At 38.5% G+C, this 18,458-nt stretch overlaps 1 protein-coding gene across 1 annotated transcript in view; it reads left to right on the top strand.

Annotated features, from left to right (window-relative positions):
- The window catches only part of LOC121400453 (kelch-like protein 15), a 27,469-nt gene continuing 9,011 nt past the window's right edge, over positions 1-18,458 (top strand). The window contains exon 1 of the mRNA XM_041583588.1: positions 1-420. Within this exon, the coding sequence (XP_041439522.1) occupies positions 128-420 (293 nt within the window). The 5' untranslated portion in view covers positions 1-127. The remainder of the gene's footprint in view (positions 421-18,458) is intronic.

Genomic DNA, 18,458 nt, shown 5'->3' with positions numbered 1-18,458 from the left:
ATGAACCTTGTTTTTGTCTGTATCTCTGCAGGTGAAAATATCTGAATTCTATCGGTACTCGCGGCAGCTGAGGCATGAGGTGGAGCAAGCTCTAAACTACTTCCATAACGTCAGCGAGCAGCCTCTGATGGAAATGAAATCAAACCTTATCCGTTCAGCAAAACCCCAGACTGCAGTATTCCGGGGAATGATTGGGCACAGCATGGTTAATAGCAAGATCCTTCTTCTTCATAAGCCTCGTGTGTGGTGGGAGCTGGAAGGTCCCCTGGTTCCTCTCCGTCCCGATTGCCTTGCCATCGTTAACAATTTTGTCTTCTTGCTGGGGGGAGAGGAACTCGGGCCTGACGGTGAATTTCATGCATCTTCTAAAGTATTCCGATATGATCCACGTCAAAACAGCTGGCTGCGAATGGCAGACATGTCTGTGCCACGGTCAGAATTTGCTGTCAGAGTCATTGGTAGATATGTTTATGCTGTGGCTGGAAGGACACGGGATGAAACCTTTTACTCCACAGAGCGATATGATATCATAGAAAATAAATGGGAGTTAGTCGACCCTTACCCTGTCAACAAATACGGCCATGAAGGGACTGTTCTTAATAATAAATTGTTCATCACAGGGGGCATTACCTCCTCTTCAACTTCCAAACAGGTGTGTGTGTTTGACCCAAGCAAAGAGGGGACTGTGGAACAAAGAACCAGAAGAACACAGGTTCTAACAAACTGCTGGGAAAATAAGTGCAAAATGAATTACGCTAGATGTTTCCACAAGATGATTTCTTACAATGGCAAACTCTATGTCTTTGGTGGCGTCTGCGTTATTTTAAGAGCTTCGTTTGAATCGCAGGGCTGCCCCTCTACAGAAGTTTATGATCCTGATATGGATCAGTGGACTATTTTGGCGTCCATGCCAATAGGTAGGAGTGGTCATGGAGTAGCCGTGCTAGACAATCAAATCGTAGTGCTCGGTGGCCTGTGTTACAATGGCCATTATAGTGATTCCATCTTAACCTTTGATCCAGAGGAGAATAAATGGAAAGAAGATGAGTTTCCCAGAATGCCTTGCAAGCTGGATGGTTTACAAGTATGCAGCCTGCATTTTCCAGAATACGTTTTAGAGCATGTGAAACGTTGCACATAAAAATAATCAACTCTTGTTTTTAGCAATTTTTTTTTTTAAATGTCTTGAGCTACTCGGATCTTGTTCTAGTCCCATAGCTAAAGGCAGGTTCTCATGGCAGTGACCAGTTGGGTTTCTTTATTATCTGACAGCATTATATGAATCGGGAGACCCATTGTGAACTTGGCAGACTTGGGGTTTCCTTGCCAGGTCTGACTAAGCTTTGTTTTTTATTTAAATACATTCTGTCCATTTTACAACCTCTCGTCTTTTATTCCTCTGCAGCTGAATCCTCTGTCTCTGTTCTCGTATACAGATTACTCATAAGGCATCAAAAAAACATAGAGAAAATAATTGGGTATGCGGTTAGATGAGGTGTTTTTTTTTCATTGTGAAAAGATGGGAAGACAATATGTAATTTCCCATAAATCCTGATTCTTTCACATGCATGCCCACATTAAAATGACAGAATAGTTGCCGGATCCCACATAATGTAATTCCTACTAATCCCTTCCATCCCATATCTGAGAAAGTATCTAATGCTGCATAACTCTTCTGTTATCTTGTTTTATAAATGTGTTATATCCATTATTTATTACTAATGGTGCTGGTCCTCTGCAAATCTGCCTGTTTTTTCTTTTAACTTAATACCCTTTAAATTATTATGTATTTTATTTTACATGGGCAGTGTTTGTAGTTGCAATATGGCAATGATTCTTGTGTGTCATTTGGGTATTTTTTTTAACTTAAAGGGCTGGTTCACCGTTAAAGGAATTATTCAGTGGAAAAATGAAAACTGGGTAAATCAGCTGTGCAGAAAAATGTTTTTAATATAGTTAGTTAGCCAAAAATTTATTCTATAAAGGCTGGAGTGAGTGAATGTCTAATATAACAGAACACTACTTCCTGCTTTTCAGCTCTCTAACTCTGAGTTAGTCAGTGACTTGAAAGGGGCCCAGATGGGACATAATTGTTCAGTGAGTTTGCAGTTGATCCTCCGCATTCAGCTTAGATTCAAAACCAACAGTTATGACCCACGTGCCCCCCCTCAAATCACTGATTGGTTACTGCCTGGTAACCAATCAGTGGAAAAGCAGGAAGTAGTGTTCTGGCTATTATGTTAGACATCCAGTCACTCCGGCCTTTATACATTACATTTTTGCCTAACTAACTATATTAGAAACATTTTTTATTTTGCACAGCCTATCTAAGTCTATTTACCCAGTTTTTATTTTTACATTGAACTGTTCCTTTAAGTGAACCTTTAGTTTTGTTATATGGCTAATTCTAAGCAACTTTTCTATTGGTTTTCACTATTTATTATTATTATCTATTTTTTATAGTATTTTTTCATTTTTTGCTGTCTTCTTTCTCTTTCCATATTTCAAATGGGGATCGCTGACCCCATCTAAAAACAAATGCTCTGCAAGGCTACAGATTTATTGTTATTGCAACTTTTTATTAATCACATTGCAATTCAGACTTCTCCAATTTATATTCCAGTCTCCTATTTGAATCCGCACACGGTTGCTAGATTAATGTGAACCCAGGCAACCAGTAGCAAACTGACTATTAGAGTCCAATTTACCATAGCAACCAGGCAGTCTTTTGAATGAGAGACTGAAATAAGAAAATTATTTCACTCAAAACTAATAGTAATCAAAGTATAGTCAATCATTTTTTGGCTGACCCATATTTGAAAACAGAAAAGCAAATAATCTAAAACTATATTTAAAAATAAAAGGAAAGTTGCAAAAAATATGACTTCCTATAACATATTAAACGTTAAGATAAACTCCCCCTGTAACTGCAGCAGATTGTATGGAGCAGACAGGAGGAATGATGGGAGAATCACATGTGACTATTGGTTTCTTGTGTAAATTCATCTGTCTTGGGATACAATTAGTTGTGATGTCCCTCTTGTTGTATTTGTGAGGTCACATCATACTTGTTTTGTTTACTTTGCACCACAGGGTTACTGGTCATATCAGAAGACACTTCCCTGCCTCTCTTCTTTTTCATTTTATATAAAGGTCTGCAAATTTTCCTAAAGGACAGTGACCTATGTAGGTGCATAAACATTATTTGATCTGCTTTATATAGAGATATATTTATATAATAATTTATTTCTGCACAGGCATGCATGGGTCTTCAGAAAGAAATATAACCATCATAGTCTGCCTTTAGGTATAGAACCAACTTGCCAACCCTCAGGCACACATGTTATTCAATCCCTGTATCACCATGTATGTTCTATTGTACATTGATAGGTTGCAGAACTAGAAGTCCCTCTGCTTTCCAAATAATCTGTTTAGAACCCACTTCGAGAAGCAGAAGCAAAGGGGAAGTCTAGTCCCCAAATTCACCGCTCTCCAATGGAACAAGGTTAGGTTATATTTGAATGACTTTATGGGCCTAAAGGAGTGTGAAAATCGTTCCTACTAGTCATAGGCAGACTATAATGGTTTCCTTTCATCTGTAGAATCACGTGTATGTGTGTGTGTGTGTGTGTATATATATATATATATATATATATAATTATATTTGGCAGTGAGATAATGTTTATGTACCTTTTTTTAAAATATACATCAAGTTCATGTTTAAAAAGTCAGCCTTTAAAGGCGAAATACAGCATATACATGATTGTTCATTACAATAATTGGGCATATGTTATTCGGAATAGGGAGGCTTATTTGCATATTTGTATATATTGGGATTTGGGAGTTACCATGCAACATGCTGCACTGAAATCAAATGAAATAGCATCCATAGACTTATATAATGTTTGTTAGCTCAACAATCAATACATATTGAACAAAGCGTGTCTGGGACACAGGCTTGCACTTATAGTAAGGGATGCCTATCACTTATCAGTATCATATCATAATCACCGCCTAAATTTTCTATAAACCCATGTCAATGTAGTTCCTGCTGTTTTCATGGCCACCGAGATATCTCATTGGCAGAGGCAAGTTATTGTGTGTAGGCTGCTTTGTCTACTGTACATGTGTCTTTTGATGAATTTAATGTTAAACCTCTTTATCCACTTTTACATTATTTACCTTCATGTCTTTTCCTCCAAGGCTGAGGTATTTACCCCACGGCAATTCAGTGTATCCAGCGACAGTATTACAATTTCCTTTAATCCCTCTGTTATGTCCCATCTATAAAAAATGCCTTATCTCCATGATTCTATAGAAGAAATCTTAAAGTGTAACCTTGTGTTTGTTGTGCCTTGTAGACCTCTGTGGCACTCTGAATCTATACTTCCTGGATTCTGACAAATGCCATCTCCAGCACATAAGAGTTTGCCAAATACTGAACCAAACTCAAGCATTATTGAAAAAAATATGAAAAAAAATTGAATAAGTCGAGTGAGTTGTCCAAAGCTTTATAGTCACATTGGCTATGGATTTCGTCACACTTATAGGTGTGTGTTTTTTGTGGGAATGCCTTTTTTTCTAAAATAATTGTGATTTCTTTGTGCTGTAAACATGGCAATGTCAAAACCTTGAATATTGATAAATCTGCCCCTTAAGATGTGGACACGTGCTCTAAAGGGCTCCGATGCTCTCAGCCTGCATATTTACCTGAATTTTGACGTTGTGTTAAAGAGATACTGTCATGGGGAAAAAAATTCAAAACACATCAGTTAATAGTGCTGCTCCAGCAGAATTCTGCACTGAAATCCATTTCTCAAAAGAGCAAACAGATTTATTTATATTTAATTTTGAAATCTGACAAGAGGCTAGACATATTGTCAGTTTCCCAATTGCCCCAGTTATGTGACTTGTGCTCTGATAAACTTCAGTCACTCTTTACTCCTGTATTGCAAGTCGGAGTGATATGACCCCCCAGCGGCCTAACAACAAAACAATGGGAAGGTAACCAAATAGCAATTGAGAAACAACAGCCTGCCAAAAAGCAGTTCCATCCTAAAGTGCTGGATCTTTCTGAAAGCAAATGACCAGGCAAAATGACCTGAGATGGCGCCTACACACCAATATTACAACTAAAAAAAAATACACTTGCTGGTTCAGGAATGAAATTTTATATTGTAGAGTGAATTATTTGCAGTGTAAACAGTGTCATTTATAAATGAAAACGACATCTTAAAAATCATGACAGAATCCCTTTAAATAGTTTTTATCTCAGGGAAGCACCATCTATCCCCTTTTCAAGGTGAACTAAATGATTAACATACACTGATACACATTTGTGATGCATACTATTTAATGGAATTGGCTATTTTACACCAATTCTATAGGAATAATGTACCCCCACTGTAAAATGATATGGATATCAGAAGTTACTGAAGAATTCCAGTACCAAATAAAGGCTTTCATATGGGTCATGGAACTCCAAAGTGACTTTTAATATTTCCTTATTGTACAACAGTGGATGCATTATTAAAATACATATGTTTCTGTGAATCATGTGACACTAGTGACGTCACAAAGCACTGATTATAACTGATGACATCACTAAGCACTGATTTCTAAGAATATATCTGAAAGGTTATTAATTGCTCTTGTTTGTGACTTCTATACAACTTGTACAATAAGGCATCCAATAATGAAAGCCCCATGGAGCCTCTTTTGCAAAGAAAACCTCACCATAAAAATTCAGTTTCTAATAAAATTAATTCAGATTTGTAATCCTTCTATTCTAATTTATTTCAGTGTTCTGTATCCGAATATATTATATATATATATATATATAATTACTTTTTGTAAATACCATTATAAAGAAAGAGCCCAGAATAAGCAGAGATATGGTAGCCATCTTTATTAAAAATGTTACTTAATAGACTGTCTGTTTATCTCAAATTGATTGGAAGTCAAATATAGGATTGGAAATCAAATGATCCTATAATAATCTGCATGCTGTATTAAGTAAAAGTGTATGCCTGGAATCCATTTAATCCCATAATGTGGCGTGTAATTTAGATACAGTACATATATAAAGGTTGCACATTTTACACAATTATAAGTATATGATAGTAAAAGTGCAAACATGGAACAAATGCTTTCTTTTAAAGTGATATATTCTATTATATAAAAGAGGCCTTTTTGTTGCTGCCTCCAATTGTGCTCCATCCGGCCCTTTAAATCTTTTACCTAAAGGTAGACTTACACTGGATGTTATTAGCCCAATTGCTTTATACCAGCCTTATGCCCTACTGGGACCTCCCTGTGCTCATGGGCATCTGCAGGCCACAGACAGACTCGGATTCTTTGGGGCAAATGCACAAATGTCGGTAAGTTCACAATCGTTAAACAAGTGTCAGTCCCAAATGTGCTGTAAATAAGATACAGAATCTACAAAACTTTAAGATACATTCACAGAAGGTATCTTAAAGTTTTGTAGATTTGTTGTAATGCTGACAAATTTTGTCAAAAGTGTTGTGTAAACGGTGAAAAATGTCTTTGTGGCAAAAATCTCTATGACATTTTGGCAGAAAAATGTCATAAATTCTATACCTTTAACATAGACCGGTGAGTTGCACCACAGAACAGGGAGGAGTTCTGCACCAGGAGAGGCGGAGTTTAAGCTTGTGTGAAAATTGGGGCTTTAATCTGATGGCTGTCGGCTGTGAGAAGCAACTGCCAGATGGGCTACTTTAAATTACCACTATTTAGTGGGCTGTTGGTTAGCAGTTTTGGCCTCTGTGTATTTAAAATGCCAGGGCCTGTTATTTATTTGTTGTTATTGTTATTATCAATACAATATTTTTGGTGCAAGTATAAGGGACTAACCCTTTATATACTATTGGGACCAGTTTCTCTTTACAATTCATTTTCCACATCCAGTTGAATTTACCTTGGTTTATTATCCCATTGCCTGCAAGGAGAGGTCGCATGGTGGCAAATCCTGCACATGAGAGACACCTTTCCCCTAATACCATCTATCTGTTCTACCTCTACAGAATGCATCCATGTTATTTCAGCCTTATTTTTTATTTATTTCTTAAATATATTTTTATTGGTTTCAAAAGTAAAGAAAAAGAAAGGGGGGTACAGTATGAGAAAATGGGAGGAGGGAGGGGGGAAGGTCTAAGCCAAAGTACAAAGTATCCATATCACACAGTACATTAATATGTTAATGCATTACATCATGTTAAGATAGTACAACGGTGTTCTCCAGCAGGGTATGTCGCCAGAAACATACAACATAACAATACATACATAACAATTCACCACATCCTAGAGAAAAAAAAAAAATCAGAGTTCCCAGGAGGTCCTAATTCTTAGAGTATCTATCAGGCCTAGAGATGTTTCGGAAACTTCCTTCTCAGGGTGTCAAGAGCTGTATATAATCATCTGTATCCCTAAATAGTAACCATCTCAACCATACGTCTCTATATTTTGAGTGTTGCTTGCTAGAGAAGGTGGATAACTCCTCGAATTTGGCAATTTCATTGACTTTCATAACCCATTCCTTAACAGATGGAGGGACGGTAGACTTCCAAAGTCTAGGGATCTGTACCTTGGCGGCATTTTGTAGGTGTCGCTCTAAAGAAATATCTGGGGATCCCTCTTCATTCTCCAGTTCCCAAAATAATAGTATTCGAGCGGGGGAATTGGGTAATTTCCTCCCTAGGATAATAGAGCAAAGCCGTAGAATTGTGGCCCAATATTCGGCTAGGCCGGGGCATTCCCAGAAGATATGTATTTCAGCCTTATTGTATCATCTGCATACCACTCACCCTCAGGGCCGGATTTACATAGAGGGCGCCCCTAGGCCCACTGCCGTTCGGCGCCCCTGTCCCCTCCCCTTTATTCGTGCAGATTTTCATAATCAATGGGGATTTTTAAAAAAATATTGTATCTCCAGCGCATTCCCAGTGTTTTTGAACCAAAGTAGGTGTGATTGGGCATCATGCCGCCCCCCTAAAATCCTGCCGCCCTAGGCCCGGGCCTAGGTGGCCTTTCCACAAATCCGGGCCTGCTCACCCTGACCTTGCCTGTTGCTCAGCACTCTCTCCTGGCAGCTCTGCTGCTACTTACATGCCACATATTTTCCCGCTCTTTTACTGTTTATCCACTGACAGCAGCTTTTCCTATACTTAAGGGTAGATTTATTTAAATGTGAGATTAATGCTCACCACAGAAAAATTCTCTCTCTATTCATTCCTTTTTTTAGAAGTGTATTAATCAGTAGGAAGAAAATATTTGTTAAATACAATTCCAAAGATCTCATAGGAATGAATAGAAAGTTGGGACGAGCTCTAATCTTACATTTTAATAAACCTGCCCCCTAGTGTCTCATGTGAAGTCATTTTCTGTCTCCTAAAAGCCCTGCCAGTGGCCAAGATAATAAGCTAATGGGTTGGACAGTTTAAGACCACACAATAAACTTTAGCTGCTGGGCCTGATCATGATCCAGTTTAGCTCCCAGAGCTTCCCACAAACCAAAATGAAGTCCATATTCTGGTTTAGTCTTCCACGTTCCTATATTGGTGCATGCAGCGTGGCACGGGCGACTCTAGCGCAGGAGCTTTGATTTATCAGACTGCACTGGCCCATTTCTATGTGGTATCTGACTGGCTGATCCAAGCAGCGTATGTTGTGAATTTGTGTACTTATCCAAAATGTGTGTGTGTGTGGCCAGCTTTACAAATGTAAATAGATATAGAGTAATACTTTCAGAAATTTCGGCACAGGCTACTACAGGTATGGGAATCCTTTATCCAGAAACCCATTATCCAGAAAGCTCTGAATTACGGGAAAGGCTGTCTCCCATAGACTCCATTTTATACAAATTTTAAAAAGTGATTTCCTTTTTCTCTGTAATAATAAAACAGTACCTTGTACTTGATCCAAACTAAGATATAATTAATCCGTATTGGAGGCAAAACCAGCCTATTGGGTTTATATAGGGGCAGATTTACTAAGGGTCGAAGTGAATTTTCGAAGTTAAAAACTTCGAATTTCAAACAATTTTTTGGGTACTGTGACCATCGAATAGGCCTTAATTCGAATTTGATTCGAAGTGAAAATACTTTGACTATTCGACCATTCGATAATCGAAGTACTGTCTTTTTAAAAAACTTTGACTTCGACACTTCGCCACCTTAAACCTACCGAATTGCTATGTTAGCCTATGGGGACCTCCTAGAACATATAGCCAACATTTGGCTAAGTTTTTAGAAGTCGAAGTGAAATCGTTTGATTCGAAGTACTATGTTAAAAATACTTCGACTTTGAATGTCGAAGTAACCTATTTCGAAGTTTTTTGCACTTCGAAATTCTACCCTTGATAAATCTGCCCCATGTTAAGATTCAAGATACAAATTATGGAAAGATCCATTATCCGGAAAACCCCATGTCCCTAGCATTCTGGATAATAGGTTGCATAACTGTATAAGCATTAGCTACCGAGATTTGCCGTAACGTTTGAACATTCAAATACAAATTTCTTAAATTTGTAAGATGTTAAAGGAGCAATTTTTCTTAACATGGTCTTAGAATGGAGCTGTTTACATCATATGCAAAGTTAATTTTATTTTCTGTAGGGAAGCACTGAATCCAGGATCCAATTCCAGAATCTTTAAATTTTATGCAGGATTAAGGTTCCTCCAAATACTTGGAGGCCTGTTTATCAAAATTTTCATTTGTTTTTTTTTTGCTGGAAATTTTTTTACCAAACTCCAAATTTTAAAAAACTCCAACCAAAAATGTGGGAAAAAAATGCAAACACCACAAACTCACAATCTGCTCATCATTTCACAATTTTCACTCAAATTGAAAGAATTGCTTACATTTTGCTTCGGACAACTCCCAGTAAGTTACTTCTACATGACAAAAAAGGGTTTTTATTTTTACGTTCAAATTTCAGTCATTCTAATTTGTTTGTGAGTCTTAATGCAAAAAAACTTGAATCACGGGGGGAAAAATCTAATTAAAATTTTGATAAATCGACCACAAATTCATCCATCAAACCAAAATCCAAACCTTTAAATTCATGATTTTAAACTGATGGAATGTATTCAGAATAAAAGTTAGTTTAAAAGACCAATTTCAAATTGCCTTTATATATCTACATCCTATTTAAAGTCAAAGTTCTAAGAAAGTGATGAAAGGTTTTGGAACCCTCATTGGCCCTAGGCTTATAGACCAACTGTCAGGTCTAGATTCAGGCTGCTGCATGAAATGTCACATGGTAAAAGCTGTTGGAAGATGCTGGGATTAGTAATAAACCATCTTGGACATATCTAATCATATTGATGGAGACACATGTTTTTACACTGTAGAGGCAGCTAATGAATGAGCATATCCTACCTGTCATTTTAAGGAGAACTATACTATATGTATGAAGATATTTTGTAGACCTTTCATAGCTGATTATATTGAGGGGTCTGACATTTCTTGAAGATGCATCTTTCAATGGTGTATTATTGCATTTAATCCATTGGACCAAACCGTTAGGGGGGGGCGCTGCTCTGATATAGTCAGCGGAAATGGTAACAAGCTGTACTCCAATGTACAAAGCTATCAATGCAATTTGCACCCTCCATTCAATGTAAATGTATATTCACAGACATTGCAATCAGCTGGTAAAGCTTTACAACAGATCTGATTGGTGCAGAGAACAAGTCGGCAACTCTTCACTTTTGCCAATACGGCAGTAGGAAGTTTGTTTATGAACACACTTTTCTAAAGCATGTTTAGCAATAGCAAATGTACTTGACCCCTATCTACACCGTATGGATGTATTACACTTATATATAATATCCCCAGGGATATGGGTACAACTCCTACAACTCTATCAAGGGAATATGGGGGGGTGTATGGTGAAACTTCAGCCTTTTTGCCTCCAAAACTCAAATTGCTACTCTCTATAGTGAAAATAAAAAAAAAAAGTTTTCCCTCATTTTACATTGTTGTTTTGTGGTCCCACCTATATATTGTGCATAATACATTCGTAAATCTGATTGGATACGGTGTTCATAGATGCCACAGACTTGCTTATCAATGCAAAATTGATTCAGAAGTATTTTTAAAATGAACTGGCAAAAGCAACAGGAAAAACTGGGTCAAACCAAAGGATTTGAGCAAAAATACTGTAACTAGGAACACTGTTTGTTAGGGATTTTCCTAATCACAGAGGCCTGGACTGTTCTATGATCTATTTATATGGAGGGCCTGCCTGATGTATACACAAGTATTATGCACTAATGATTCCACTGACTGTCACTACTGCAGATCCATATTTACCTCTGCTTCTTTTGCTTCATTGGTTCTCAGGAGTGCTGGGTATTTAATAGGTACTCGTCTGATGAGCTGCAAGAATTCATATACTTTGTACTGTTGAATGCACAGATGCACTATAAAGTGCCTGTGACTGTGAGATTACATTAATGGTGGTGGCACACAGGGAGATTAGTTGCCCAGTGAAAAATCTTCTCTACTGCGCAAACTAATCTCCCCAAATGCCTTCCCGCCAGTAAAAATGCGAATTGCCGACGGGAAGGAAACTTCGGAAAACGAAGCAATACACAACCCGTCGGAGATTCACATTCTTGCCGGCGGGAAGGCAATTGGGGAGATTAGTCGCCCGCAGTAAAGAAGATTTATCGCTTGGCGACTAATCTCCCTGTGTGCCACCACCCTAAAAGGGCAGTTTAACCCCTTGTTTAACATAAGGGCTTGTGCTGGACATACTTTTATCTATTGTTTAATCAAGAAAAATCTATATTTTGGTATTTGTTGAGCTAAATAGGAAAAGTGAAGCTACTTTGTTTGGTTCTTGCAGGGTACCTCTTTGTTGTGAGTGTGACTGTACTAATAGTAGGAGTCCATTATGCAGGGTGAATATCTCTGAATAGTAATCTAATTATCTACCTCACAAGAATCAACCAAGGAGTAACTTCACTTTTCTTCACTGTTCTTTACTCTGAGGAAGGTCACTGTTTGCGATGATGGTTTACTTTTTTTTTTTACACAAATTACACTTTCGCATGACCTAATGCGTGCTATACATATATATATATGTGTGTGTGTGTGTGTGTATATATATATATGTGTGTGTGTGTGTATGTATATATATATATATATTCATCGTGTATTTGCACTCACCACTCGTGATAATGAAGGCCGGGTGCTCACCAAAAATCTTACAGTCCAATAACAGAAAGCACTCACGACACAGGTTTGTTGTAAAACAATGTGGACAAAGTTTATTCCAGCTCCATATCTACGCGTTTCGATCCACAAGGGACCTTGTTATATATATATATGTTTGTCCAAAGGCAGCCGCACTCAAATCCGGATTTTATGTGCTAATCAGGTGCTGGATCAAATATCTTTATGTATAAATTATCACATAGATCCGCACTCCATTTTAGTGAATCATATCATTTTATTTGCATGAATCAAATGTCCAACATTTCGGCCCCCCTTGGGGTCTTTTTTTCTTTTCCTACTCCAGTCGTAAATTATTTGATCATAATATGCTCTGGGGCCCATCACCTTGTAGGCGTCAGCTGCAGCCTGACAGATACAGAAAGAAAATACCCCCTCTTGTAAAATATAAGGATATTATAAGTTACCAAGGAGTTTCATGACCATATAAAAACACGAGGCCGAAGGCTAATGTTCTGATGACATCAGAACTCACCGTTTATAACTTATGACATCAGAACTCACTGTTTATAAGGATGTAATTTACAAAATATTCATGGCTTTTGTGTATTTTATATATATATATATGCCTATTGTAAGCAACTCTTTAATTTGTCCTCGTTTGTAATTGCTAATTATTTGCTTTCTATAATGCCTCTTCCTATCAGGGTTACTGATTCCAGCAACCAAAATAATATTGACTGTGAGGTTTTAATTTAATGGTCACTTATTTGTTTTGTTTTTTTGTTTTTTATTTAAGCTTTCCAGCATTTATCTTCTATTCTGTTTCTAGGGTAATAAATTAGAAACCAAAAAACATTTAAAAGAATTCTGACAGATGCACAGCAATATAGATAATTAAAAAAACAACAAAAAAACCCAGTGACATATTGTCCACTGCCTACAACATACTAGAAGTTAATTTTAAGGCAAACTACCTCTTTACACTGAGACTAATGTAACTGGCAGCATAAAGCCCCTGATGAAACCTACAGCTACTCTGTAACACTATGAAGACTTAACATTAGACTATGGGCTGTTTGCTGTGTCATTATGTATAGTTATTGAAACTGATGAGATTAAGGAATGCAATAAATTTAAATGACAGAAAGTATAAGGCACCTCACTGGATGGATGAAGAATTCTCTTGCCACATATGTATCGGTTCCCAAAGGCACCTGAGCGGTGGAAGATCTTAAAGGGGAAGTAAAGTCTAAAATAGAATAAGGCTAGAAATGCTGTATTTTGTATAATAAACATAAACATGCACTTACTGCACCACAAGCCTAATCAAACAAATAATTTATGCTTTCAAAGTTGGCTACAGGGGGACACCATCTTGTAACTTTGTAAACATCTTTGCAAGACTAAGACTGTGCACATGCTCAGTGTGGTCTGGGCTGCTTAGGGATCGTCATAAACAAAGCTGCTTGAGTTCTGCATGGCTGGGAAGTAAGGCGGGGCTCCCCCTGCTGTTCATAAGTATGATTTTTTCCCTGCTCAGCAGTTAGGGACCATCTGACAATTCCTATCCACAGCAGTAAATGAAGGGAGAATTTCACTGCATACAGTCAGGTTTCTTATAAAAAGGGTACATATTTTTTTAAAGTATATTGGAGATAGGTTTCTTTTTCATTACAGAAAGTAAAAATGGGATTTTACTGTTTGGCCTTTACATGCCCTTTAACTTTGGGAAGGCAGGGCAGGAGCACAGGGGGAGGCAGCTTGTGTCCATTAATTTCCTTTATTGGTCAGAGAGTTTAAGTCCCAGTTGAGCTGCTCAGGCATTGGATAGCTGAGGTTTTAACTTCCCCTCCAGCTCATCCAATCACCATGCAGCCGGGACTTGAAGTTTTGTGACCAATAGGGGAAGAAAATGCTGTCACTGGAAGAAGATGCAGCCACCTGTGCTCCCCTTCTGTAGTTGGCAGCTCACTGACAGCAGGTGGGCCACACTAATGAAGTAAGTGTAACATGGCAGGCCCCCCTAAAGTTAACCCTTTGTGGTCCTTGTTGTGTGGTGGGGCCCTGGGCACAAATTGTTTTAAACTTCTGGGGGGCAAGTTTTTTTTTTACATGGACGTTTAGGGGTGCCCTGGCCACCAATTTTTTTTCCATGTGGGGTCCTTAGCCACCAATATTTTTTAATGGGGGTCCTGACCACAAATATTTTTTATGGGGGGCCCTGACCACAAATGTTTTTTTTAATGGGGGGGCCCTGACCACCAATATTTGTTTATTTTTAAATTGACATGTGGGAACCCTAGCCACCAATGTTTTTTTACTGTGGGGTGGGGAGGACAGACCTGTAGGCGGGGATTGCAGTGGGCGCAGCCCAGGGGGCCCAGGAAATTTTGTCGTATGGGGCCTGTGATTTCTGATGGCTGCCCTGTTCTCAAGTGCTGGTCTCTGTAATTTAGTGGTTGGTTTTGTAGCTCTTTTACCATGTTTACCATGTTACCATGTTGTTCATGTTCTTGTGCCTTTTATCTACTTTTTCAGGAGATATACATTTTATCAGCTCCACTGTTGGATGGATGTGATGCTGGGCTTTTTTCTCAGGGCCTCCTTATCATCAGTTTGGTTTTTGCCTTATGTTGGTTATTCCCACCCCTTGTTTTTGGGGCATGGCTTGGTAGATCCCATGTGTACTGACTGTACTATGGCAAAAGTATAACTGTGGTGAGGAGGAAGTCATGTGGTCTTATAGGTCATGATTCATTTTGATTGGCTATGTTATAGGTCCTACCTCCAGGTGGGAGGGGCAATGCCCATGTGTACTGACATGTCGGAACTAGAAGAAAAGGAATTTAGGTCAAGTAGGTAAGTAAAATTCTCTATTTTCCGATTACAGGATCCCTTTAAGGTTGTATCTCTTGCGCATCCCCAGTGTTTCTGAACCAATGTGGGTGTGGTTGGGCAACATGCCGCCTCCTAAAATCCTGCCGCCCCTAGGCCTAGGCCTTGGTGGCCTTTCCACAAATCCTGGTAACAATTTAAGAAAAGTAAAGATAAGAAACTAATAAGATAAGGAAGTCTCTTGGGAGAACTGAGACTTAAAGGACAATTACTCCTTCAATGGCAAAACTGTTAATACTCATAAACATGTCCCTAAAACTCCCAGAAACATGTTCATATTTCCAAATTCTGTAAAATGGACATGGTAATTAGGGGGTGTGGCCACAAAACAGGCTGGTTAAAAATGTAGCCCCACTACGTGCGCTTGATGTTTTTGTCCCACTTTACAATATTCAAATTTTGGAAGGTCAATCCGTCAAATTATCGTGAGTTTAGTGGGCACTGAACGATCGCGCATCTAACAATATTTCTTCCAACATCCGTCATAAAATTGATTGGTCATGCTAGAAGATTTTCATTGTTCACAGTGAAATCTATCCATTCCGGGCCACCATCAGAATTCATGAGGCCCCTTACAACAACATTTTCTGCGCCCCTATACAATTAAAAACAAAACATTGGTGGCCAGAGACCCGTAAAAGTAAAAAAAAACATTGGTGGCCAGAGACCCCGTAAAAGTTAAAAAAACATTGGTGGCCAGAGACCCCTAAAAGTAAAAAAAAAATTGTGGCCAGAGACCCCTAAAAGTAAAAAAAAAAAACTTTGGTGGCCAGAGACCCGTACAAGTGAAAAAAAACTTTGGTGTCCAGGTGCCCCCCCCACAAAGTTAAAAAAAATAATGTTGGCCAGAGCCCCCCCTAAAAGTAAAAAAAATTTGCCAAACAGGACTAGTCCCTGAATCACTCTCATTGAAAACTTTTAGTTTTTAGTAACTTGCCTTTAATCATCTATATTGTGCCACTGTCCGTAATACAGTCTCACTTTACTGCCTAAATATGTTGCCACCAGAGGGCAGTACAATACCACACATCAAATCAGGACAAGTGTAATATCTGGGGGTTTTTTTCTCAGCTGGAAATTTACTGTATTTACAATATTAGGTGCTTCTGAGTACTTAGTCTTATGAATAGAATGTTCTTGGGTTCTTTCACACTTTGGCCACATGGGTCTGGCTTTAGAACGTGCTTTTTTTTTGGAAAACCATGTCCTTCCTAGCCCTGTATTTGGACTCTCATCACTTACCTTTATGAACTGTACAGTAAAACTGCTGTACAGTGTGTGACAGGGCCGCCATCAGAAATCGCAGGGCCCCATACGAAAAAATTTCCTGGCCTTGCGCCCACCACAAGCCCCACCTGCAGGTCCGCCCTCCCCCACCCCACAGGTCCACCACATGCTAAAAAAAAACAAAACATTGGTGGCTATTGGTTCCACATGTTAATTAGAAAAATATTGGTGGTCAGGGCCCCCCATTGAAAAAACATTTGTGGTCAGGGCCCCCCCATTAAAAAATATTGGTGGCTAGGACCCCACATGGGGAAAAAATTGGTGGCCAGGCCCCCCCACACACACATTATAAGAAATTTGGTGGCCAGGGCCCCCCTTAAACGTCCATAGTAAAAAACTTGCACCCCAGAAGTTTAAAAAAAATTGGTGCCCAGGGGCCCCCACCACACAAACAGGGACCACAAAGGGTTACCAACTACAGAAGGGAGGAGGGGAAGCACAGTGGCTAGATCTTCTTCCAGTGACAACATTTTCTTCCCTTATTGGTCACAGAATTTAAAGTCCTGGTAAAGCTGCATGGTGATTGGATGAGTTGGAGAGAAGTTCAAACCTCAGCTATCCAATCCCTGAAGCAGCTCAACCGGGACTTAAACTCAGTGACCAATAAGGAGGAGACACTATGTGGGTTATTTATTAAAGTCCGAATGCCAAAAACTCGAAATTTTAAGTTTTCAAATCCGAAATTTTTAGTGGAAAATTTTTTATGATTTATTATACCTTGAGGATGAAAGTCATAATAGGAAAACCCAGCATCTCAGATCTGTCAAGGTTGCATATAAGTCAATGGGCGACGTCCAAAGACATCCTGATCTGCGGTGGATTTTGGGCAGAAAATCTGAAAAATTTGTATGATTCGAATTTTCATAATGTTTTCGAGTTTCACAATGTTTCGAGTTTTTTCCCACACTGGATTTTTCAGGAAAATGTATTGATAAATAAGGATAAATAACCCATGCGGATTTGGTCGGAGTATATTCAGAAAATAATGAGATAAATTTGGATTTTGATAAATAACTCCTAAATGTATATATTTCCATATTTAGGCCATAACTCTTGGGAATCATGTAATTGTAAGTCAGATATCCATTGGGTCATATATGAACACATATGAGGTTATTTACTAAACTCCGAATTGCAAAAACCCAAAAGATTTGTAGTTTTTTTAATATAAAATACAATTTTCTATGAAAAAAAAACCCACACAAATTTTTCAGTCTGAATCTGAAAATCTGGTATCTCAGACCTGCCGAGTTGCATATAAGTTCAATGGCGAGAATCCCAAGATTTTTTGATCTGTGCTTGGTTTCTGCAATAATCTGAAGATTTCCTGGTTTTCAAGCATAAATCAGAAAAAGAAACATTTTCGGGTGGAAAAATACAAAAATTTGTACGATTCGTATTTATCCCGTTTTTTTCATGCTTACAAAATTTTCAGAAGAAGTGTATTAATTAAATAAGGAGAAAAAATCAGTGGCGAATTTGATCAGAGTTCTTTTAAAAAAAATTGAGTTAATTCAGACTTTGATAAATGGGCTATGCTCTATAATTTAGGTTATCCGATCGATGAGATATAGTTTGTTACAGTTAATGGGTGATGGCAAGCTTGCTCAATCAGTGATCCCTCTAGAGTGGTAAAATGTGGGGCACATGAAAAAAAAATTTAAATTTGATTATATCGAATATATTTGTTTTTTTATCTGAGCCTCATCCTTCAAATTTTGAAGTGACTTAAGGCCCCCAGTTATGTAATAATCTGATATCCTTGGCATAGTCCAAATAGTGCACCAGCAACATGCAAAGGTGAGGCAGAGGAAGCTTCAACGGGTGCCGATCTTCTTCTCTTCAGATAATCTTTGTGAAGTGAGTGCCGTAAATGGCGCATCGCGCAGTTGGAACTCCGGTTCGCGACAAACTGCGTATTCTCGCTGAAAAGAGACGGAAATTTGACGAAGGGGAGGAAGAAGACCTAAATCCCAAGAGAAGAAGATGGCGGCGTAGCTCCCGATTTTGCTTAATCTGGCTGTGTCCACTAATTGTGAAAGAGGGCAGACTCTTGGGTGTGCAGT

Source organism: Xenopus laevis, chromosome 2S (genome assembly GCF_017654675.1).
Source record: "Xenopus laevis strain J_2021 chromosome 2S, Xenopus_laevis_v10.1, whole genome shotgun sequence".
NCBI lineage: Eukaryota > Metazoa > Chordata > Amphibia > Anura > Pipidae > Xenopus > Xenopus laevis.
Note: the sequence above shows the minus strand (reverse complement) of the source record. Positions and strands in the feature narration are given on the sequence as shown.